Source organism: Amblyomma americanum, chromosome 8 (genome assembly GCF_052857255.1).
Source record: "Amblyomma americanum isolate KBUSLIRL-KWMA chromosome 8, ASM5285725v1, whole genome shotgun sequence".
In the NCBI taxonomy this organism is placed as follows: Eukaryota; Metazoa; Arthropoda; class Arachnida; order Ixodida; family Ixodidae; genus Amblyomma; species Amblyomma americanum.
Genome location: NC_135504.1, coordinates 9,151,804 through 9,176,966, shown reverse-complemented (window position 1 = coordinate 9,176,966; position 25,163 = coordinate 9,151,804). Strand labels below are relative to the sequence as shown.

The window sequence follows — 25,163 nt, the reverse complement described above, 5'->3', positions numbered from 1 at the left end:
CATGTTGTGAAGACGTAACAAGCGCACGTGACTTTGGTGGCAGGTAGGACGCCTGCTTTTCCTAACGTGCCGACGATGCTAGGTTTGCTGGTCAACGAGACTGTTAACTATGCAGCGTTAAAACAAAGCACTAAAGGGTAGTCTGACTGTCAAGAACACGTCTTGGTGTGCCGTATCCAGAACGACTATTTTTTTGTCGTATAGCCAGTCAGATGGCTGGCTTCCGAAGATTTATTTTTTTCTTTCTAGGGCCCACTTGCCAGATCTCTTGTTCGCTGATCTGTATCTTTGAAGACGATGGGGAGCCGCCCCTCTGCCACACACACACACTACATGATGAATTTATTTCTCTCCCTTGGCTCGAAGCAGCAACACGGGCTCTCGTTTGCCTCATTTCTTGTCTTTGAATGTGGTAACTTTATGTTCGCCGTTGGATTTGCATAAAAAAAGTACAGTCGTGAACGGGCGCTTCTCTTGGGTTCTACTCTTCATCCAGATCTTTCGCGCTAGTGCTCGAACATACGGCCCAAGGTGAAGCTGCCAGAGAAGTCAGCGTGTAAATTTGTAAAGTTTTTGAAGCGGTAGCTTCACTACTAGAGGTAACGGGCCGAGATCGCCGTGTACTTCCCATGGCCTTCAAGGCTCAGCCAACGTCAAGTCTTCAGTTTATAAGTTCGGAGAACCAGTGAATTGTCAGTAATCAGACCAATTGCCAAGCCGTTGCAAAAGTCAGATGTCAAGGTCATTTCAAGGTCAAGTCAAGGCCAAGTCAAGGTTAACCAAAATCGGGTCACGTGATCGACTTTTGGCTTGCCGACGGTATCTTCACCATGGTTTAGCCCGGCAAAGACCAAATAAACACCAAAGCGTAAAGTAACGGGACTTTGCCACGCTAAACCATCGCGAAGCTACCGCTTTTCCCTCGGTTTAACCAAAGCTAAACCATCGTTAATTTTTGTGCAACATTGTTTTAGCAAGAGTTGCCATACTGACAGCCTGCGATAAGTTACCTGCGCTAATGCAGGCTCAGAAGCTCAGCGGCCGGCCATCGAGACGTGTTACAATACTGGCTGTGACCGCGATGAGTGAGAATATGGGCAGAATGCGCAATGGGGTTAGATGTCAAGGTCATTTCAAGGTCAAGTCAAGGCCAAGTCAAGGTCAACCAAAATCTGGTCACGTGATTGACTTTTTGCTTGCCGACGGTATCTTCACCATTGTTTAGCCCGGCAAAGACCCAATAAACACCAAAGCATAGAATAACGGGACTTTGCCATGATAAACCATCGCGAAGCTGCCGCTTCTCCCTCGGTTTAACCAAAACTAAGCCATCGTTAATTTTTGTGCAACATTGTTTTAGCAAGAGTTGCCATTCTGACAGCCTGCGATAAGTTACCTGCGCTAATGTTAGCTCAGAAACTCAGCGGCCGGCTATAGAGACGTGGCTGCGACCGCGATAAGTGAGTATATGGGCAGAGTGTGCAATTGGGAGTGCGGCTTCTGCCTTCGCTTTTGGCTAAGAACCTTAGCTCTGCGTAGAGATCGTCATCTAATTTCAAAAATCGCTATAGAGCATACGAAAGAGAAACACGAAAGAGGAAGAGATGGTACACGGACTCGTACCGTTTCGTCATTCTTTCATGTTTCCCTTTCGTATGCACTAGCTGAAACTGTGAACCATTTGTCACGTCTGCCAGCTCTATTGAGTCCGCCACCCCTTAACTTGGCGTCGCACCCCGCGCAACCTCTCTGCAATATTCAAATAAATGCTTTCACCACCACCATCTGCTTTGCAGAGGAAACTTGCAGCAAAACAATGCTTTCGCCTGGGGGCTGTCTATGCTGTGCTTCTTTGTCATGCTGGTGTTCCTCATGGGCGCCATTGTTATCTTCACCCAGTACGGGAAGCATGGTAAGCGGCTGGAGAAAGTGGCTTTTCAATGAGCAATCATTATTGGTCACATTACGTGAAAAGAAGCCGTTGTGTGCGTGTGTGTGCGCGCGTGCGTGCTTGTGTGTGTGTGTGTGTGTGCGTGTGTGTGTGTGGGTGCATGAGTGTATGTGTGTGTGCTCGCAGATGGTACAAAATCCCAGTGATGGCAAGAAAAATAGGATGACGTCATTAAGCGGCCGCATGACACACACAGAAAGCCGAGCACCACCACTTTATACAATCCTATACATGTCGTTTGTCTAGATATACTCGCCCCTGACCGACCTACATGTGCCGCCAATTTCCTTAAAATTCGTACCAAAATTGTGACGCAACCGTTTGTGATATGATTTACTGCTGCACATAGCTTACATACGCTAGTCAAGTGGGAGGCTAGCTATATAATGATAATTGGTTTTCGAGGAAAGGAAATAACGCAATAACTGCCTCACATATCTCGGTGGACACCCGAACCGCACCTTTAAGGAAAAGATAAAGGAAGGAGTGAAAGAACAAAGGAAGAAAGAGGTGCGTAGTGGAGCTTTCGACAGCGATTCCAATCGACAACATATGCACCTTCAACTTTATGCCTCCACAGATTTTCGTATGACCTTTGTGATGTAACCGTTCGCCGTACAGCGTTCCGGGTGTTGTCATATGCGCAGACGCACAAGAGTTCCTTACCCAGAAATGTGTATCCGGGTTGCACCATACAACAAAGCTCAATCTCGAAAATGGCAGTGGTTGTCCCTGTAAACACTAAGCATCCTAAATTCCCTAACTTTCTATGCTGCTGACTTTCACCATAACTAAAGCACCTAGAAGCGTTCATATTTATCAGGATCTGCGAAGGAGGCACCTTACTACTGTGAAGCATTACAATAATTGTGTTTGTTTAGCCTTTGCCTCACATAGAACAAACTCAATCTCTGCTGCCTATACGGACAACACACGCGAAAAGAACAGAATACATGCAGACTCCATATGGTGCCCTGCATAGAATGATCAGACAATACCTGGCGTAAGAAAGACAGTGAAAAGCTTTTTTAAAAATTGCCGAAATCACTCAGATTGTCGTATATTCACGTCATGTAGGCTCCATCGCGTATTTGCATAGGCGCGGCTCATGCAGCTTGTTTCAACGGAGAGCCATGCTGTGGAGAGCTGAAGCTGTGGGCGAAATATAAAAGCAGCTTAGCGAGTGTTCCTCCTCACATTGATGAAGGTCAGAGCGAGGACCATTGGCACCACGCAAGTAAAGTTGTTCCCCAAAATGGAGACTCGAAGGAATGATACAATCTCACACACACCCCGAAAACGATACATGCATCCATCAACTGGGCACATATGATGCAACCGCTGCCAGCACCCTACCTAACTCGTTTCTCAATATTACGTTCTCTGCGATGCCCACAGATGGCGACGAAGAACCTGCGCTCGAGGGGAGCAATGGTGGAAGCGGTAACGGCGGTAACAGGCCTGGTTCGGACAATCGGCCGCCGCCTCCCAACGTTTTGCCTACAGACAATTCCTCCACGGTGGTCGCTGACTCCACATCGACCCCGGGTGCTACAGAAAACCCTGCCAGTGATCCCAAACAAACTCCTTCCCCCACTGGTTCGAGTGCGTGAATCTTTATGCGACTTCTGGCATTTATTTTTTGGCGACTTCTCGCACATTTTGAAGCTAATATTCGGGCTGCTTACAAACGCTCATCTCTGTTTGTAACGCCTCACGCTTAAGAAGAGACAAATGAGAAGTAAAGAACGCACAAGGGAAAGACCGTAACGCCGGTCCCGTCATTAGCGCCTGTTACGGCGACTGTATACCGTATCAATATGCTCCTTTGTGTCATTGACCTTTTCTTAAGCGCTTGGCTTTATGGATTCAAATACACATATGAAACGGGGTTAAGGTCCAATAAGGAACGCGCACTGAGAATTCCGGGTTGAAACGCAGAGCTGAGCCTTTGGTCGCCTCACCGAGTTCCCAAATATGCATTGCCATGGAGTTATGTGCTGTCAGCATGCGTTATCCAGATGAATCCAAGCTCAGTTTACTGTTTTGAAGTGATAGCTTCATTACACCATGTAAAGCCGATTTCGGCGTGCCCGGCACTCACTCTACTGCGCAAGTGCTGCGTGCGTGACGTCATAGGTGCGCCGCCGCTGCCGCCGGCTCCTCCGCCGTTCGTGACGTCAGAGCCGCGCATGCGCAGTAGAGCACGCGCCGCGCGCTGTTGCTCGGCTGGGTATGAAGCGCTCCCTAGTCAGATGCACGATGAGTGAAGAGGCGGATTGTCAGCGTATGTAGTCAGTACGGCAGCAGTACAGGCTACGCGAAGCCACGTCGACGGGTCCCGAAGTTGTAGCGTGGTACAAGGCGAATCAGCAGCGAGCCCAAGACGAGAGGACGATCTGGCCTTGCCAGACCGACTCTTTCCTCACACGCGGGGTTGGCCACACGAAAGTGAACGTGTTTAACCCGGGGATCGCTATCGCGTACACGCCAGGTTTAACCGGAGCTAAAGCACGAGAAATCTTTTTTTTTCAAGCAGCGATTTAAAGTACCCACTGAACACAAATGAGTTCCAGCGTCCCCGCTTTCCATATTGTTTCAGTTTGACGCCAGGGCTTCGTTGCTACAAACTTTTTTCTCCATTATTATGGCAGTACCTGCATGTGGATGTTTACCCAAGGATTGGCTGCAAAAATCCGAAAGCAACAGCAGAAACGCACGTGCTTGCGTTCGACAGGTGCTCGTGGTGTCATCACGTCCGTGACGCAATACACGCATTGGCTTAGAACGTCGACAACATGGAACGTTTTGTGAATTAAAAGGCTCTTCCGCAACTCTTCAAGGGCTCTTCCATAGACTATTTGGACACGTAGTTTTCAGCTGCGGTCCAGCGACCTCTTGTGAATGGGGAAGTTATAGGACATGTGTTGATATACAGGGCGTTTCCCGCAACTTGAATCAAAGCTTAAGAACAAGTGGCACATCGCAAATCGTTCAAAACAACGGCATATTGACGCAGAGCTTTATAACGGTTCTTTATTCATTCCTCAAAGCTGCCGGCACGTGGCTTTGAGGCGACCAGATGTATCTGTAAGGATCATAGCCAGGCGGAACCGATTCTAAGTAGTTCGAAATTGTTATGGTTAGTTTGCATACCGTATTTGGGAAGTAATTGTCTACTACTAGTAGCAAATGCAAAGCGGCCACAGCAGAAAAATCCTGTTTGTAGGCACTAATAGACAAACTCTTTGCATCCACTTCATAGACAACTAGTAGAGCGCTACAAACCCTGGAACAAAAGAACATGAGCTGAGCTCACTGACAGGAGCTGGGAGCTAATACTTTTTCGCGCCCTTATTCTTTTGAATTCAATTCGTTTATTTTTTAGAGCGGTACAAACACAAACTCTGAATGGTCCCCTGGGCCATAATTGCACTGAGCAACTTGAGGACGGCCCAGTGGTCACCTTACAAGACAGCCGTCGACGCAGATTACCAAACAAAAGAAAGAAAACCGCACTCATCAAAGATCGCTTTGAAAATATAAGGGCAATAAAGCAGGTCTCAAAAGCGTATATATACACGAAAGAAACAGTGAGACAAAAGAAAAAAAAATCATTAGATGATATGGAAGCACACGGTCAAAGGACAATTAGTCAGTTTAGAATCAAGGCAAGATACATCAAATCAGGGTGAAGCGTAAAAGTTCAGTTGAGGCTACAGAAATAATTTTTACATTATTTCTTAGATGGAAAAAATTCCTTTGGATATTTGTTTAGAAGTGATGGAACATATGCTTTAATGACAAACTTGTTTTGGGTGCGGAAATAGAAAACTAGCCAGTGTGGGGAATTTCTAGAGAATACATTTATTGTTCGCTGTTGTAATGTTGCAGCAGTTTTACTACCTGAAGGAAATTTGCTTACTTTACTCTTTACCATGTATTTTACAGTTTTAAGCGTTGTGTGTGCCTACCCGAGCTTTGTGAACGCCTTCAATGAGCTGAAACTTGTTGCAATGCTGTTCTCTGTTATGGCTACCCGTTCGACTTAAAACGTCTCAACGAAAATACGTCAGATTTGACAACACTTTGTTGCTGATTTTGCAGCTGGCACTACCACCACCACCACCATGAGAACCAAACTGACATACACGGGAGCCACCGTAAAGCGTGAGTTGAATCTGAGCTGACTGATTACCCCGTGTTAAGCTCCGCATGTCTATACAATTAAAAGCGTGAATGATGGACGCCTTTTCGAAATCGTCCAGTGATGAGCAATTCCGGGAAAAGAGCTTTACTCAGCTGGAGGCGCTGAAGTGCATGAAAATATTTTAGTTTTTTGGGGTTAAAAGCAGTGTGAAGGCTTCTGTACGTAAATCGAAAATTAAAATCTTTATGTTGAGAGTAACTCTTTTTGACCAGTTAGTTGGTTCATGATCTTTGAAATTTGTTCTCCCTCCGTCTTAGTCTCTTAAGCGCACAATTGGTTCAAGTCCAACTATTTCGGGCAAAAAGTTTGAAAACTGCAAAATTGTCACACACATTTACGGTGATATTGAAGGTAATGGTCCACCCTTCTTATATGTAGGAAAATCTTTCTTTTTAAGTGTTGCCATCGGTCGCATCGAACAGTTAAAACTGCCATAAAGAACCAATGGGGAACGCTTTTCACGATAGCAAAAATTTTAATAGAAAGAAAAATTCAAGACTGCCGTCGGGTGATATGTAACTATATTGATTGTTATAGTGAAATCTTATGTGCAAAAATTGCGTTCATAAATGATTTCCCGCTGAAAATGCATTTGTCCAGAATTGCTGGGTATGATCAAAGATTATGTTGAGAGCAGCGCATAGACATCGAAGGAGTTAATTTTAAAACCTCGACAATACAGGTCCGTCGTGATCTGTAGCAGGAGTGGGAGGTGCAAATTAACATTACATGCTCAAAAAGACTACATCGTCCGCGTACAACGCAGATAGGTTCAGGGCAATGAGAGAAACAAGAAAGAAAAATAGTACTTGCTAAATAACAAATTTACTAACTGTTCACTGAGGCTGGTCACATGAGTGATATCACCTGACGCTGCCTACATATTCCCGCGAAGTCTATTCGTCCCTCTTTCCCCGCCAGGGCAACCCGGTTCGTCCCTCAATCGACGCCAAGGTGCTGTTGCGATCACAGCTCTGTTTTAAGGCGAAAGCCTTAAATGGCTCATCGTTGTCCGTCCGTCCGCGAAATCTTACACTGTAGCTGTCAATCAAATGACGTCCACTAGATAAGAAAAAAGTCCTTGTGCACAGCGGGATTCGAACCACCATCCTACCTTTAAGCAGCCGAGCGTGCTAACGACTACACCACTTCCTGCGAAAGCATATGTAATTCTTCTTATTCTTCTTCCTTTTTCTCTGCCAACACTAATATATGTGTAGCGTAAGGACTCTGGAGAGTGTTTGCGGAAAGGCGCCGAATCAGACGGGTGCCTCTCAAACGTTCTTCAGTGTCTCCAACCTTTAAGATTCACAAACACTTATGTACTTAATCAACATCTTAACAACACATCAGTGACACAATCGGGAACACCGCGCTAACGCCTCACCGTACTTTACGTCAACAAAGTGCCCCCCGCCCCCCCACTGAATTTTTGTTCCCTGCATGAGCGCTGCCTCTTGGTTTTGATTTCATTACAGCCCGTCTGTTTGTCTGTTATGTGATGATCTACCGCTGGAACCAAGTGGAGACAACGCCAGACGGAATCTGCGACCTCACAATCGCAGATGAAGGCTGCCGGGCGGGTGCTAGATTTGACAACTTCCTGGGACACCACAAAAGCTTTTTCGATCGAAGCAAAAACGACGTCAAGACCAAGTACGGGATTGTCGCCTGTTCTCGGTAAGTGGAAGCCGCTAATCGTACGGCTCCTCTTTTTTTTTTTAATGTCGGTCCGCCACGTTGGCTCAGTGGTAATGGCACTCGGCTGCTGACCCGAATGAGGCGGGTTTGATCCCAGCCGCGGCGGTTGCATTTCGATGGAGACAAAATGTTTACAGGCCCGTGTACTGTGCGATGTCAGTGCACGTTAATGAACCCCAGGTGGTCGAAATTATTCCTTAACCCTCGACAAGAGCGTCCATCATAGCCTGAATCGCTTTTGGACGTTAAACCTCCTAAGCCAAACCTTTTTTTTTTAATATCAATGGTCACTGTGCTGGCGCTCTTTGCTATGAAAGAGGATGATGTTCTTTTCGTTAATATTGCGAGAAGTAATTCCTGGCTTGATAGTCGCAATATTATACTCGAATAAAAGAATAATTTTTATGCTCCTCCGCGCCGCAAAAACGACCTTCGCTTGGGAGGTCATTGGGAGGCCAATGTAAGATAACATTGGTTATCTTACATTCAGGCAAATACAGCACTATAGATTCAAAACTCAAGCTATCTTGAAATAGTTTGTGCTGCAATAAAACTTCGGTTCGGGATAGCTGGTGCATGCTATTCTTATGGTGAACGATGAGTGCGAACCCTAAACAACCCGAAAAGAGGAGGAAACACATGATCATGAGCAACACTGACAACTGCGTCATTCCTCATGAAACCGCACCTTTGGGCACCCTGCGCAAGGGTTGCCAGGCCTATTATGCTGCCCACGAAAGTCGAAACTGATTAGTGTAAACATTCCAAATAATGCACCAACAATCGACATTCGACTGTACGCAAGAGGAGAGCTTATGCCGCAAGGTTCTCTTATGAGTGTATTCGGTCTCTTCGTTCAAAATAATGAAACGAATTAGCTATACTCACCCGAACCGTCTCGCAACCATTCTGCCTCAGCAAATGTTTCGTCAACTGTAATAATGGGATGAAGGAAGCTACACATTGTCCAAGCCTGCGTGAGATGATGATGATGGCCTCTGGTTGAATGGCACGTACCCACGGTGGCGGATTGGCCAGGGTACATTGTTGATACAAATACACACATGGGTAAGGAGTGGAATAATTGGATAATTTTGTGAAGAAGGCGCAAATTTGGAGAAAAAAGGTGAAAGAAAAAAGGAAATGTAAATAATAATAATAATAATTGGTTTGGGGGAAAGGAAATGGCGCAGTATCTGTCTCATATATCGTTGGACACCTGAACCGCGCCGTAAGGGAAGGGATAAAGGAGGGAGTGAAAGAGGAAAGGAAGGAAGAGGTGCCGTAGTGGAGGGCTCCGGAATAATTTCGACCACCTGGGGATCTTTAACGTGCACTGACATCGCACAGCACACGGGCGCCTTAGCGTTTTTCCTCCATAAAAACGCAGCCGCCGCGGTCGGGTTCGAACCCGGGAACTCCGGATCAGTAGTCGAGCGCCCTAACCACTGAGCCACCGCGGCGGGGCAAATGTAAAAGCCGTGAATTCACATTTTAGCATAAGAATCGACCTGATGCAATTATATACCAGTGAATTAAATCGCACACAGATTTCAAGGCATACCCCTTGGCGCTTGCCCCAAAGGAAAGTAGTATCGGATCAGCAGGATTACATAGCCTACCATACCACCACTATTCACAGGCAAAAAGGAAGGTAAACTCATCCACTCAGCTTGCAAATCGGCTCTCGGCCTACATACCGGAACGCCGACGGAACATCTCCTCGCTAGATGAGCTCGTCGGAGCTTATATGACACTACAGTACGGACACCATACATACACCCCTTTAGGTCGTCTGATTCCTTCCACACAAAAAACATCACGGCCTAATCTGCTTTCATAGGCACGGCGTCATATCCCAGGCGTATTCATCGCAGCCTGTCCGCCCCTCCCACCCAAGAACATGCATCCGTATTATTACATTCACAGGAGAGAAGCGCGCGCCAGCCGCCGCGGTGGCTGAGTGGTTATAGAACTCCTCTGCTGACCCGAAAGACGCGGGTTCGATCCCGGCCGCGGCAGTCGAATTTTGGCGGAGGGGAATTTTTAGAGGTCCGTGTACCATGGGATGTCACTGCACGTTAAAGAACCTCAGGCGGTCGAAATTTCCGGAGACCTCCACTGCGGCGCCCCTCATAACCTGAGTCGCCTTGGGACGTGAAACCCTTATAAACCTTAAATTAAACTCCCTCCTTTATCCCTTCCATTACGGCTCTGTTCAGGTGTTCGCCGATATGTGAGACAGATACTGCGCCATTTCCTTTCCAAAAAAAAAACAACCAATTCTCTACATACACTGATAAATGACCCAAGACTTGAGCTGTGTGAAAGGCGTGAAAATATTTTTTTTTTCATCCTTCTGGCAGTGATCCTGAAGATTTCTACGACTGGGAAAAAAATGTCGATACACTGCGCGCGATGTACCAGAATAACATGCGTCATTTCGGCTTCAATGAAATGGGGAGGCAAAGGGATACCGTGCTGGCCGCAGCGTTCACTATTGCGAAGGTGAGTGTGGGGATCCGCGCGACGCTGAATGGTGCGACTCGGCTCGGTCACTACCAGGAGACCTGGCCTTCGGAGTGCAGCGTATATGGGGTAATTGTTTTCCTGAAGTTACCTCAGCACGTTCTAAACTTCGCCGGAAATATTTTAATTTCCAAGGTGTGCCCACCTCTCGTCGCAGATAGTCGCGAGCAAATATAATCCTGTGCAAATTTGCACCTTCACTCCAAGATAATAGTCACCGATTGCAAACGCTGCACTAATCTTCTAGCCCATATATTAGCGCCCGTCCAGAGCATCGTCTGGGAAGTATTGCATTTCCCACAGTGCTCCATCCCGAGCTCATCTCTTTTAGCTCGCCCATCTCTGGCTGCGTTTTTTTTTAGGTACGTGAGAGTGGTACAGTCGAATCTCGTTACAACGAAATGGTTTATAACAAAATAATGGTTATAACTAAGGAATGAAAGTTCGCCTTGGAAGCTCGGTCAACAAGGAATATACGAAACTCCGGCTGTAATGAAGTAATCGCAGGGCCCCATCAACTTGATTATAAAGAAGTTCGACTATAGTTACTTTTATTGCGAAGCAATACTACTTTAGGTCGCACTTCAGCCCGTTCCGTGGCGAGGCGGTGGTAGGCACCACTGACCTTAAGCATGACCTCGCTGCGTGACGTCACACCACGTGACCTAGAGTGACGTCACACCAGCTGTGTAAAAACGGGGCCCCATCTCACGCCGTCGCGAGGCGAGGCGGTAGCCACCAACGGCGGCCTAACTCCCGCTCCTCTCACCAAGGGCGCTACGGTCAGAGTGACGTCACACCAGCTGTATAAAACAGCTCCGCTCCTCTCGCCAAGGCAGTCATACAGCCAGATGTTACGATGGTGCCTACGAACAAGGCAGCTCGGCAGTTCAGTAAAACACTCTCCGGGGCATGTTGGTTCGTAGCTAACAAGAATAAAAGCGCAACAACACGACGCAAAGAAGGAGGAAACCGACAGGACAGGCGCTTTTTACTTGCAACACTTTACTGTCTTCATAAACCGCCGCGTATATATCAACCACAGGTGGGGGGGGGGGGGGGGGGGTAAAGACAGATAGGGGGGAACACAGTTGAAAGCACGTGCGTAGAAAACTCGAATATGGCACAACAAGAACAGGTGATTCCGCAGATACTATGCCATATCTAAAAACTGACATTCTTTTTTATACATCACGATCGACGGGGTGCTAACACATGCACTCCCACTCTTACATATTCTGTGCGCTTCTATCAATTCGCGTGCGATCGTGTCTTTACTTTTGCAGATTACACTTGTTTCCAGGCGTCTGTCCTGTCGGTTTCCTCCTTCTTTGTGTCGTGTTGTTGCGCTTTTATTCTTGTCAGCTCGGCAGAATGCAAAGAGGAAGCATCAGCGAGCTACGGAGACGGAAGAAGAACGACTTTCTAAGCGGCGTGCCCAGTATGCAGCTCGGCGACAACCTCCTCTGTGGAAACAGCAGAAGCAAAGGAAGAAATTATGAGTCTCCTTCTACTAGTTCAGAACGCGACTAAACGGCAGAGGCGTGTCCAAGAAACCCCGGAACAGCGGCTCGAGAAGGAACGTGCGTGTCGAGAGAAGGAAAACGAAAAGCGAAGAAAACAGCGTGCAGGAGAAACACCCCAGCAGAGACAAGAGCGTTCGAAGAAAAGACAGGAGAAATCTCTCACCAAGGCTGGCCCTGCTTCGCAATCACCAGGCTTAACCAAGCTAAGCCACGGCCGTTTTTTTTTGTTTGGTTCGAGGTTTGCTAACTGTTATGTTCTAACAGCTCTCGTTGCAAAGGCCTCTAATGGCCGTTTCAGGCAGGCTGTAGGCTAGAACATGGCGCGCTGTATGTTACCGGGCACTCAGCGGCAGCCGGGCTGTGCTGCCCTGTGGGAGTGAGTACCCTATGTGGTTAGGCGGGGCTTGCGCACTGTTTGTGGTTAGACGTCTTAACTGATCCTTGCCCAAACTTTTCAAGCGCCGTTAATATTTTCAATACAAGTGAACGTTTAGTTTAGTCGAGCGTATAAAATATGATATATAAGCATTTCAAGGAGGTATTTCATTTTAGGAAACCGTATTTTCCCGTTGACGACCGCTGACCGGCGGCCGCTGCCATACATGCCAGTGCACGTGCACAAAAGGACTGTAACGCGGAGCGTACTGCAGTCTCCACAACCGCTAGGCATAGCCTGTCAAGGCATGAGTTCTTGACAGCCGCATGTGGTAAAACTCTTTGTCGATATTCGATGCGTCCCGTATTTTTATCGCTTACTTTTTGCTTTTCGATGGCCGCGTTATTTCCACAGGAAGAATAAGGGGGTTACACGAAATTTTCATTGTCCACTCCAGCAACAAGCGGTGGTTTTCACTGCGCTGCCGAGTTTACAGAGCCCGTTCGTTCGCTGCAACCAAGCTCTGCAGCCACAAGTGTTCATTGTACCCGAGACACAAAGTCGTTGTCCTAATACGTAATTTGGCAGTAGCAGCACCCTCGTTCGTAATAAGCGAGCGTTCGTTATAACTGCGGCTGTTTTTATTTAACAATGCTTCATCTCTCCTTCCTTTCGCAGAAAGTGATAACTGAAGTGTTTCAAGGCGACGGCAGCATTGTATTCGTCCCTGATAAAATGGGTTTTGAAGGATATGAGCGACTGGCCCGCTTCGCAAAGTAAGATCACGTGTATAAATTAGTTCTCACACCTGCTTCTGCATATATAATAATGTTATTCGTTCAGTCGATCTGTATATTTATAATCGTGCCCGCGAACAACCAGTCGATCGATGAACTGGAACAGGTGACGGAATTATACAAGTGAAGAGCAAAATACGAATGGCACACACCGAGAAACAGCACGAAGGATGCAGCAGATGACAAACACAAATGCAAAACAGAGGCGGCGAAGCTAACAGAAATGAATAAAAATCAGTTATTGCAAGCAAATTACGAGCACAGAAAGACTGTGAAGTAGGCACGCCATATAAATGAAGGTAGAACGCAGTGGTGAGTACCAGAAGCAACACCTTCTCAGTATATAAAACGCAATTCTCTGAAGGTGACGCTAAGGTGGTAGTTTTCAAGGGGAAAGAAATTCGGGGCTTGTTTTTACACAACTGTGAAACACAACTCACTTAAACCAAGAAAATTGTTTAGAAATGTTTTTTTTGTTTGCGAAGCTAATAATGGGAAACTAGCAGTGTAGCAGGCGTCCTTGATTACACTTTACATCTGAAACAATTTTATCGCATGCGCCACGTGAATTTTGATCGAGCCGTGAAGAAGCTAGCAGCGCGAGAATCCAGAAAAGTAATTATTTTGCTCTGGTGGGATCCCAACCCACGACCTTCGCACGTCGAGTGCGGCTTTTGACCAACTGGCCAACGACGGCGGCACTGCAATCTTCTATTTTCTATGATATCATTGTTCATGTAACCAAACTTAAGTGTTCACCAGCGCCACACTCTACCATATCGGCGGGTATAGACACGACCTTTAATATCGCATGCCCCATGTGAATTGTGATCTGGCCGTGAAGGAGACCGCAGCGCGAGAACATTCTTGATCTAGCTGTGGGCCTGTGGCATCAATACTGCCAGTTTCTCTCTTTCCGCAGAAGACGATGTGGCTGGCGGACATCGCGTGCTCATGATGGTCACGTAGTCACGTGGATTTCATTTCATTTGTTTACTCTCACGGCTGATAGGCTTTACACGGAGGCATTGGCGAAGAGGGAATTACCCGTATGTACTATGGGGGTTAATGAAGACCATCAGGTACTGCAGACTTCAAGTTGTCGTGTGCAGGGACTCGCATGAGGAAGACGAATAGTATCTATGCTCTGGGCATAGTAATGTTGGCTTTCCCTGCCAATAACTGTCTTTGAATGTTAACGCGTTCGGTCTTTGGCTACCGCTCTCCTTATTGTGCGCTAGTGTATGAACAAATATCTTCGAGTTTCAAAGAAGCAACCAAGTCGGCATTGATTGCGTGATCCACTTACTAATCAATAAACAAATGCAGTTGATGCCTGTCGTAAACAGATTGATCTTTGCGCCAAGAACAGTGAGGATCCGCAAGCAGTCTACTGGAGAGTTACCATTTCGGAATTTCTGGGGATAAGTCATGGGAGCAGCTAGTACCATCCAGTACTGGTTGCTGCTGAGTGGGAGACCCTTTTGTCCTGCAATGGACGCAACCAAGCCGCTGCAGCATAAGCTCCGGTAGCTACACATGAGCCTTTAGCTCAGACGATGCAGTGAGTCGGTCGAGTGATGGGCCTTCAGAATGATCTATGCGATAATTTGTTCATCCGGCCACGATTTATTGTGCTTTTCCTTAATATTTTATACTACGCAGGAGTAAAGGAATACTACCTGATCTATTTATCATCCGAGGACACCTGCTTGAACCCCCGAGGAACCTGACGGATCGGTCGCTTTTGCCGGCAATCAACCTCTATCGGCCCAGTACCCGTTATTATCGGGCTAATTACGGGCGTACTTTGGTGAGTGTGTAGTTGACTAATACCTGATGTACCTAAACCACATTGCATCTAACGCTCTACACTGCAATTTCTCAGTTTCGCGTGTTTGCCCCTTGCTTGTGTTGGGGGTGGGGGTATTAGAATCAAGAAAAAGAAAAAAATGAAGAAAAAATAAAAATTCAGCGCCTAAGGCAACTACGGAAGCAAAACAATCAGGCAGTGAAAAACTGAGGAGGGTCGAAATAAATGAAAGAAGCCAGCAGTCATCGAAAATATGGTGCCGTCTTTTCACCTTTCTGCTTTAGGGGCTATTTATGTTGCCCGTTACCTAACCTTGAGTGTTCACCACACCCACCTCCGTCCATAGTAGCGGACGTAGTACGTCCTGTACTGGAGAGAGTTTCACGTGAAACGTGATAGACCGGTCCAGGTGGGTGCTTTACTAGAACCCTCTTATGCTCTCTGTGGCATCGACTCTTCATAGAACGGTGAAGGTGGAAGCTCTGCTATAACCCTCTTACGTTCCTATGGCATCGAGACTAAAAACCGAGGCCCTCTTTAAGCTATTGAGCAGCGAGGAAACAGGCTGCCGGAAAGGTAGGAATTGGTGTGTGGTAAAAATCATAGGTACATCATGTAGCGCTGGGCGCTAAAGCAATTTTGTTTAGCGGGACATACAGAATTCAAAGGCTGGGAATCAAAACATACAGCTGCTTCATCAGTATCGCCACCAGCACTCCTGTTCCGGTTTCGTTTCCGCAACCTGCCTTATTTACTATTCGATGAGTTTATCTGGAACAGTGTTCTGAAGAAAAAGCGATACGCTATTTGAAAAGAACGTTTGGCTTGGTTACTAATCTTTCCTCCAGTGGGTCGAAGCAACAACATAAAAAGAGGGAGAAACATTGCACGGATACACCCGTGGCGTGGCGCTATACCTCAGCAGTTACGCATGACGTCAGTGTCGGCCTCCAGGTTGGCGTCGGGATATTGCTACACCCTGGCCAAGCATCACATTTAAAATAGGTTGCTGCTGCCAGGTGCGCTCCTGAAATCAAATAACGCAGACCGGCTATTGCTCGTTTCGTGGGAAGCGCCATCTGTGGTAATCTTGCCCAAGAGGACCAAGGAGCGAGTGAAGTGTTGCGCGGAAGGGAGAATATCGTACAAATACCAATATCGTAGTCATGCCGCGCTCACATTAAAGACAAGTCATATTTTTACAACTGAAAAATAGAGAAAGAATAATGAAGAAAAAATCACTTTTCTAGGACCTCCGCTTCCATTGGGGGCGATGAACTGACAGGAGGTGTACCGCAGGCTGCCTCACGCCTATTTTTTCCCAGCGCACTGGCAGCCATCGAACCAATAACGGCTAGCTTCAGAACATCATTCCTTGTTTATATAGCGATACACAAACACTAACCTTGCAAGTCCTCGCGTAAACCTCGTTGCGTGCCAGACAACATCGTCTTCCCTTACAAAAAATTCTTCAAACAGTATATAGACGGTCCCCAGACTTCTGCCTATTAAGTATATAGACTCTCTATAGACAAACCCTAGAGAAGAGTCTGCAGGCAATACAAATGCTGTATATAGACAGTCTATAGGCAATCTATACATTTATGGCCATACACATTTAGTACACCTTTGTGTATTGTCAGTCTATTATAGACTAAAAATGGGCAAAAAATATCTATATGAAGGCAAGAGTCTAGAAGAAGTCTATAAACTGTCTGTAGAACATTTTTATGAGGGCTATACCATAGGCCGCGCCTTTTAAAGGCCTGCGGCCGAAATGTGTGAACGTGCTGCATATTATTCGGTAGCATATCTTCGTAATTATCTTTCTTTTTCTATCAATCAACTTGTCTATCTGTGTAAATCTCACCGTTACCGTTACGTTCCGTGACACGATTCGGTACTTCAGGCTGACGCCGCGGAGGAAAGCCTTTCCCTGCTCAGCTTGGGCGTGGCGGCCGAAATCGTCATTCTACTGACTTTTGGTGCCACATCAGAGCGCATGTTGTACCCGGACAATCTCAACGACAATCTGGGTCGCTACGCCATCTACCAACCGGCCGTGTTCCCTCAAGATGTGTCGATGGATCCGGTATGATGAGTAGGCAAAGAATGAAAGCTTGCATTGTTCTTATAACCGGCAACACTACAGCTGGTCATTTTTAGGCCCACTCTTATATTTTTTATTACCCACAGAGCCAACATGCTCTTACGCACAAGGCAAATGAGTTTGAACGATAAAGACCAGAAGTGGGCAGGAAACATTGCAGTATCATACCTCCAACGCAGCCACTTTGATGCGAAATAAATATGGAAGCGATAGATTTTCTTCGTAACTGCACAGCTGAACTCAGTAGGTCCACCGCTGCGATGATTTTCCACTTCAGAATAAAATAGGGCAATTGTAGGAGTTTGCCTGTACACAGCATACTAACCAGTCGTCTCCGTCGAGTAACTAGCAGAAGAGGAAGTCACAGGGAGAGAGAAAGGCCTGATAACCATTTTATTCTAGACACACAACTTAACAGCACCTTCCCGAGAGTAGTGAAGAGGGTAAAACCTGGAAGACAATGAGGATCAGGACAGTTGTATAAGGTCTAGGACGGGGGTTCAGGTTCATATTACCAGACCACACCGGATACTGTCTACGGTGTCGAAACACAGTGCATGCCTACAACTGACAGACGATGCGGCGGAGGAAGGGGTCAAGTTTTATCAGATCGGCTTCAGGGGTATTCAGATGGCTTCACAGAGAAAGTGCAACAGTACATTCAGCTTCATAGAGGGAAACATTTATTGCCATTGCCACTGCAACTTCCAGGAAGTTTGTCTGGACGTGGAACGCCAGCGGCGTCTAGCTCCCCAACCGATTCCAGCACTAACTCAAGCGCTATTTGTGTTTCTTCCAAAGAGCGCGGACCCAGATGCCGCTATATCCCTACCTTCTTTGCCCGATATGGGAGCTACAGTTACTAACGAGGCATAACCTGCATTTTTATTGCTGAAACCATACGCATAGAATCGCTACCGCGACAATGACGCCCGACACATAAATCGAACACGACATTAGTATTAGTATATAGTGGATTATAAATAATAATAAAAAAGGACAAGATTTTTGCTAGCCTCAGCATCTGCCATCCAAACTGAAGCACCTGAGCTGGAGCAACGGAAATAAAGGATAGCAGGCAGAATGGAGAAATGAAATGAAAGAGCTGAGGGGAGAGGATAGGGGAGAGGTAATATACACAAACTATTTACACAACACGATATGGCGGATTCGGTAACGCAGGTTAATTGGCCCTATAGGCACGCCTTGTTGAGTAGCTGGGCTGTACGCTGTCGAGCTCCTTTGTGACAGAGAAATAGCGGAGCCAATTAGCTAGGTTAACTAAACCAGTTATATTATCCGCCATTTCATGAGCATGAAGGAAAAGAGGCTGCATTAAATACACTGACAAAGCTCTCGGGCCTCTATTACAGGGAAAGCTATTGAGCCTGTGGGGTTTGATTTGGGGAGGTAAGTACGTTCTCCCAACTCAATCGCGGTTGACACAGTCAAAAGCCGCCCGTACCCCACCCCGTGATCGCGTACGCTACCGAGCGCGCGCCAACCACGGCGGGCCTTGCTCTGAGGGAACAAAGGAACGACACATTGGCTGACACAAACAGGCAATTATTGCTACAGAAACAATAACGCCAGCTAGCAACAAGGTACGCTAATGAATCAAGGTCGTCCGACTCACCAGTCAGGTTCCGTGCGAATGTTCGCCCGCACTATTGCAAGGGATATACTCCGAACGCCGGACGGGACGAGTACGGGAGCCTGCCTCCCCGCCGTGCCGCTTCCTCGCCCCGCCGGGGAACAGCGGAGCCGCGAGCGACACGTCCGCTCGCGCCGACGATCCCAGCCGAAGCGCATCTCCCGCGCGCGGGCTTCAGCAGTCTCCCGCGCAGCGACGCTGGCGCCCTCTCTTGCCAGTTAATGTAACTGACAAGAGAATGCGTTCATCCTCGGGGTGAGACTGCTGCTGCACGGTGCCTCGCGGGAAAGCAAACACAGGGGGCTGCAGGGCAGGTCCCCACAAGCCAGAACCTTGCTCACAGATTTACGCTACAAAATATGCTCGGCAGAAGTTGTTACAGCATAGGCAACAATCACGTGATATACTGTAGCCCAGGGAAAAGTCAGAACTTATATGCATGAGGAAAACTGAGTGTACAGCCACTTAAAGCCCACGTTTTCTTCGATATAACTTTCCCATATTGTGCTCAATTTGTTACACAAGAAGACGTCACAATATCTCAGATGGGTGGATTAAACAGCAGCCTGCTGGTTTTATCGCGCATGGTTTCCTTCCGCGCTCTCTTTCATGCATGAACGATACCGGTCGTTAAAAATAGCGTTTAAAAAATAATCGACCTGCTTAGTGTTAAAAATTGTATTGTAAAATGTATTCAAGACTTGTGAGGGTAGCTCTTGTACATTTATTGTGACTACCAGCTATAGAGCCCGGGTATAATTCTGTTTGAGGACAGGTTTTAATGAATCTTAAGTAATGTTCATGGGCGCCTTCATTTTCATGTAAAAATTTTCACTGAACCTTATCCCACCCCACTTAACGCTTTAAATATGGACATCAGAAATGGCTATGTCAAGTTTCTACGCATAGCTTCTGATCAGAGCAAATGTTTTTATTTTATATTTTTAACGCTTCCGTTCTGTTTTTTCTGATTGTCCTTCAGACACGACGATACTTCATTGACCCGAGAACGGTACGTACCCACCAGGTGCACCGTGAAGTGTAAAGTTACAGTATTTGTTTCTGTTTTAATGCGAAAGAATTATATGGTTCATCGGCAACGCACCGCAGCGGTGGCCTAGTGGTTTGAGCACCCGACTCGCATGCGGAAGTAATAGGGTTCGATCCCCTGTGCTGCCGGGTTGTGTGAAATGCTTTGGAAATTGGTTTTTGGCCCCACCTTGGTGCAATGAAAACTGCCTTGTGCCATGACGCTCTTTGGCCATAGATCCCCTTGCGCCATAAAAATTCATCATCATCATCATCGGCAACAAAGCCCGGCGTCGTTGACCCCAAAAGAGATCACGAAAAATCCCAGATGACAGAAGACAAAGTGTACTTCAATAGTCTTTGCATCCTGGCCGTTCTGCGCTTTTGATAATATCCATGTGGTACCCTCCTAGGGAGTAGAAATGCGGTCTTTTTATATATAAATATATATTAAATATATTGCTTTGTGGTTTTCATTTCTGACACCTCCTTACATGATCCCAGTTTCCCCAATTCGGTTGCATCCTTCTCGTGGCGAAATGATCTTGGCGCCTCATGTCTCTTTGCGAGGCCTAGGACACCTTGAGGGCGAGGCCTAACCTTGTGCACCTTTTTCGAACTGTTGTGCTACATCTTCTGACGATAACAATGATGATTGTTGAGGTCATCTAAGTGAGTGAAAATTTTGCTCACGTTAGTGACGCCATGCAACTGCCCGATGAGTTTCGAAAACTTCACTTAGAGCTATTGGAAGCAGAAAAAGGTGCTGTGCCATCTTGTGCTAAGTTTATTTTGTGGACTACAGTCACTCGCCTAAATTTCTGTCATTTTTATTGGGCATTAAAACTCTCTCGGACGTCCAAGAAAGTTGGTTCCCTTTGGTATTAGCCTCTAGTGAAGGCTTAGACGGGATAACGCGTATTCGTTTTTATGACCTTTAACAATATTGGCATCTTTCAGAATGTTCATCGTGCAGGATATTAATGGCGAATTATTATATAATTCAAGAGGGCCCTATTTAAGTCTGCTGATTAGAAAAAAAAATTATTTTCATATTAACACATTCGAAGGTTACCGTATACGTTGACACTCACAAGTAGACAGGACGCAAGGCATGTAAGGTGAGGCAAAAAGAGGTACCATAAGCAGCATTGAGTAACTAACAGGAATTTCTCGTGGGCGATGTAAAATGGGATAGCATACCTATTTAAAGAGAGTGAAACAGCAATAATCTGACACAGAAAAAAATGAACTTAGCGCCGGTTTGGTCTAAAACCAGAACAAGGCGATCGTTGCTAACAGAAATGAATTGGCGTGACCACTGCCAGAAAAAATGTTCTCCAAAGAAAAAGAGTTGCTCCGACAAGAAACAGATCAGCTCCATTCGAAGGAGGCCAAGAATTGGCCACACAGCGTGGCGTCGAAAGCCACCAGCGACCGCGGCGCATAGACTGCGCCATAAACTAAAAAAGACCAGCAACTATTAACAGACGAGCAAAACGGCCGCGGTAGACAAAGCTTAATAATAATAATAATTGGATTTTAGGGAAAAGAAATGGCGCAGTATCTGTCTCGTATATCGTTGGGCACCTGAATCGCACCGTGAGAGAACGGATAAAGGAGGGAGTGAAAGAACAAAGAAAGAAAGAGGTGCCCGTAGTGGAGGGTTCCGGATTAATTTCGACTGGGGATCTTCAACGTGCGCTGACGTCGCACAGCACACGGGCACCTTAGCGTTTTGCCTCCATAAAAACGCAGCCGCCGTGGTCGGGTTCGAACCCGGGAACTCCGGATAAGTAGCCGAGCGCCCTAACTACTGAGCCACCGCGGCGGGTAACAGCAGACAAAGCTTGAAATACCGCTCCGCGGTGGCTCAGTGGTTAGAGCGCTCGGCTACTGATCCGGAGTACCCGAGATCGAACCCGACCGCGGCGGCCGCGTTTCGATGGAGGCGAAACGCTAAGGCGCCCGTGTGCAGTGTGATGCCTGTGCACGTTAAAGATCCCCGGGTGGTAGAAATTATTCCGGAGCCCTCCACTACGGCACCTCTTTCTTTCTTCTATCACTCCCTCTTTTTGTCCTTTCCATTACGGCGCGGTTCAGGCGCCAGCCGAGATTTGAGATAGGCACGCCTCCATTTCCTTTCCGCAAAAACCAATCCTTTGAAGAAAAAAAATGTGAAAATTGAAAAAAAAATTGAACATTGAAATTTCCTTACTCGCTGCGGTGGCACAGGGGTTAGGGCGCTCGGCTACTGATTCGGAGTACCCGGGTCCGAGCCCGAACGCAGCGACCGCGTTTCGATGGAGGCGAAACGCTAAGCCGCCCGTGTGCTGTGCGATTTCAGTGCACGGTGAAGACCGCAGGTGGTCGAAATTATTCCGAAGCCCTCCACTACTGCACCTCATTATTCCTCTCTTCTTTCACTCCCTCCTTTATCCCTTACCTTACGGCGCGGTTCAGGTGTCTGCCGATATGTGAGACAGATACTGCACCATTTCCTTTCCCCAAAAACCGACTTTAATTTTTTCAAGTGAAATTTCCTTTCACATATTACTGCCTGAATTACATGAACTTGCATTTCTCCCTCAGGTGTGCAATGCCTCGGATCCCGAGTACCTCAGGAACATGCAGTACCAGGGGAACGCCGCCACGTGGGTCACCTACAACAAAGGCAGGCGCATTGAACGTTCGTACACCTTGGACACAGCTGAAACGTTTCGCTTCAAGGTATGTTCGCTGGGCACGTAACCCAGAAAATTTTCGTACACATACCATCACAGCCACATTATTCTTTAACTACGGCAAGTGGGGCTTCCTTAAGTAAACGGCGTATTCGTCCGTATCGTAGTAGGTACATGGCAGCGCCTGAAGCGTTGCAGACATACAAGCATGCAGCAGATTCCTATACAAGTATGCTCTATAGTCGCAGGTGTGTTAAATATGTTTCTGAAAAAAACTTCTGTGGCTTCGGAATCGCCTATGTGTAGCAAAAGCGCTTTGCAGTTTTGAAGTGTGCCCAGCAATGCAGCAGGCTCGCTGGCATATATGTGGCATAATCTTCATTTAAATCACCGCATACTCATGTTGGGTAATTGAGCGCCACCTTACCCAGACGTGTGCCCATTACATCGTGTTCTATAGCTCCTATTGATCTGAACTACCCTAACGTCATCTACTTACTCGTCTGTCTTTTCATCCTCTATCCATTCTACTGTCCATCTAAGGATAGTGCGAAGGCAATTAAATACGGTGCTGTTCTAGCATACCCTGCAGCTTCAATATGACATCGCTGTGACATAAATTTCACGTTTCTGTATTCGTCAACAATGGTGCAATGATTTTTAGCCCTCCCTTACGCACTTTACCAGACGACAACTCAATTCTTTGGTTGCTGCGTGAATAGCGGACCACCGAGCTGTACATAACTTCCCCAAGAGTGCAGTGCGGTGTGGCGAGGTCCGTTCGAAAGCATCCACGCCATGCCGCGTTCATCAGCCTACCCGACAAATCACATCGGTAAACATAAAAAAAGAGCGTTACGGGTCCCTGCCCAACACGCACACTATCGGGGGTAGTGCGACCAGGGCGCCGGCCTTGGAGTACAAATTTAAGTTGGCCTCTCTGATTACAGTACCACGTTCTAATAAGAAGGAACGCGCTGTAGCGGAATACGGAGCTTTCATAAGTTGAAAGAGCAGTTCAAGAAATAAGATACTGGGTCGACATCACCAACTGGTATCTCAAGCAAACTATGGTGGCGTAGTTTCTTGGGCACGGATCTCTGCTTGCGTGCTACACCGCTATTCACGCCCAAACGATTGTTACAGTATCCTCCTTGGCCTTCGCTTGGCGAGTTTGTTTCTGCTATCAGGAAAAAATTCTTTCCCTCCACCTAGTTTTCCGATCAATAAATGCTCCTTTTGCTGCCGGAGATAGCCAAAAAAAAAGGCATGGAATTGATGTTTGCTTAAAACAACTATCGAATGAAGTGTTCTTAAGTTTTTTTTCCGCCCTCAGCGCCCCATTTTGGGTAGGCGATGACGCACTAAAAGTAATGTAGGACGGCATGGAGAACCAGCAGTGGCTGCAGATCCGCATAATTAGAAGAAAAAAAGCAATCAGTAGAATGCGAATAACCTGCAAAGAGCTTGTCGTGCTCAATACGAACAGTCACATGCCGATAACCTCACAATGAATAGTAGCTATACGTCCCCTGCTGGAAAAAGGCTTCTGCCATATTTTCCGTAATAACCCGATCCAGTGGTAGCTGAAGTACACTAATAGGAGAAATGCAACGCATTCCATCAATTCATCACTAATAACCTAGGGCCTACGAAGAGGCTACAAAAAACTCCTTCTATCTCTTCATCGACTGCAGACGTAAATACGAACTGCATTACAGGAACAGGCAAGCGCATGCTAGTACGCCTGTATACGCCTGTATTGGCCGCACTTTTTAGCCGCTCAACTTTCCCACGCTGTCACTCGCTTCCTGCTGTCAACGCAGACAGACAAAATGGTCTTCCTAGCTACTTTCTAAGCTTCGACCTTTTTTTTTTTTAGCTGGGCAGCGCATTAGTCGCCCTTTGCCTGTTAGGTGCTTTATGGGTCGTGGTGTTCAGGCGCTTCTCTTTCTAGTACTGGACAATGCGCTCAGCGTCTTGCAATTCTCTTTAGCGGTTGACCTTCAAGACTGTGATAAAAAAATCCCTGTTTAAACGCCAACCGGTTTGTTCTCTTTAGCAACCATCGCTCCTGGAACACCGATGTACACTTGCTCCGCATCCCGCCACCCTTCCCGTAACACAGCTTCCTAACTGCACCGGAACTTCCTCCTCGGAGTGAAGATCCTGTATGAATCCCTTAATGATGAGCGTTTTGCCCAGAGGAAGAATACTCCTTTTGTCGAAACGCTTGCTCAGCGAACTGAGGCTCGCTCCTCAACCATTGTTCACTTTGGTTTGTGCTGCAGAGAACCCCGCCCTACTGCGCCCTTCATACTTTATATTCCCTTCTAGCCATGCTAGGTATTCTGCAGTCCTTCCAAATTAAGGTGTTCCGCCTGGTTTTGTGTTTCGTTTCAGATGTGCAACTTTTTCCTCAACTACACAAATGTGAAGGCGAAGTTAAACTTTGGCATGTCCGACCTCGACTACGACGCCCACGACGTCGACTGCAGAGCGTTCAAGCTGAAGGCCTTTGACCGCATGAGGATGTTTAGAGCAGTCAACGACTTCGTGTACAAGGAGTACTGGGATCCCAGCGACCTCTATTTCTGCCTGCGGGTGACACCGTAGAAGCACGCTTTTGTTCAGAGGATGGCGCACCGCGGGGACTTCAAGGCCAGGAGTCGAGCAATAAATTTTCTACGGAAATCAGTCAGGCCTATAGGATGCTATTCGCAGAATAGCATGTTCAGCATAATACGCGCGTGCGCTGCAGAAATGCCTCAACAAACGCAGCA

General features: G+C 46.9%; 1 protein-coding gene across 1 annotated transcript; it reads left to right on the top strand.

The window, feature by feature from the left end:
- Positions 1-1,804: 1,804 nt before the first annotated feature.
- On the top strand, positions 1,805-25,102 carry LOC144100032 (uncharacterized). Its single transcript, XM_077633081.1, has 11 exons — positions 1,805-1,912; positions 3,350-3,556; positions 6,059-6,121; positions 7,640-7,841; positions 10,229-10,370; positions 12,972-13,069; positions 14,756-14,903; positions 16,813-16,995; positions 19,650-19,679; positions 22,289-22,426; positions 24,784-25,102. Exons 1-11 carry the CDS (start codon positions 1,840-1,842, stop codon positions 24,994-24,996), a joined length of 1,497 nt encoding a protein of 498 aa, XP_077489207.1. The 5' UTR covers positions 1,805-1,839; the 3' UTR covers positions 24,997-25,102.
- The last annotated feature ends 61 nt before the right edge of the window (positions 25,103-25,163 follow it).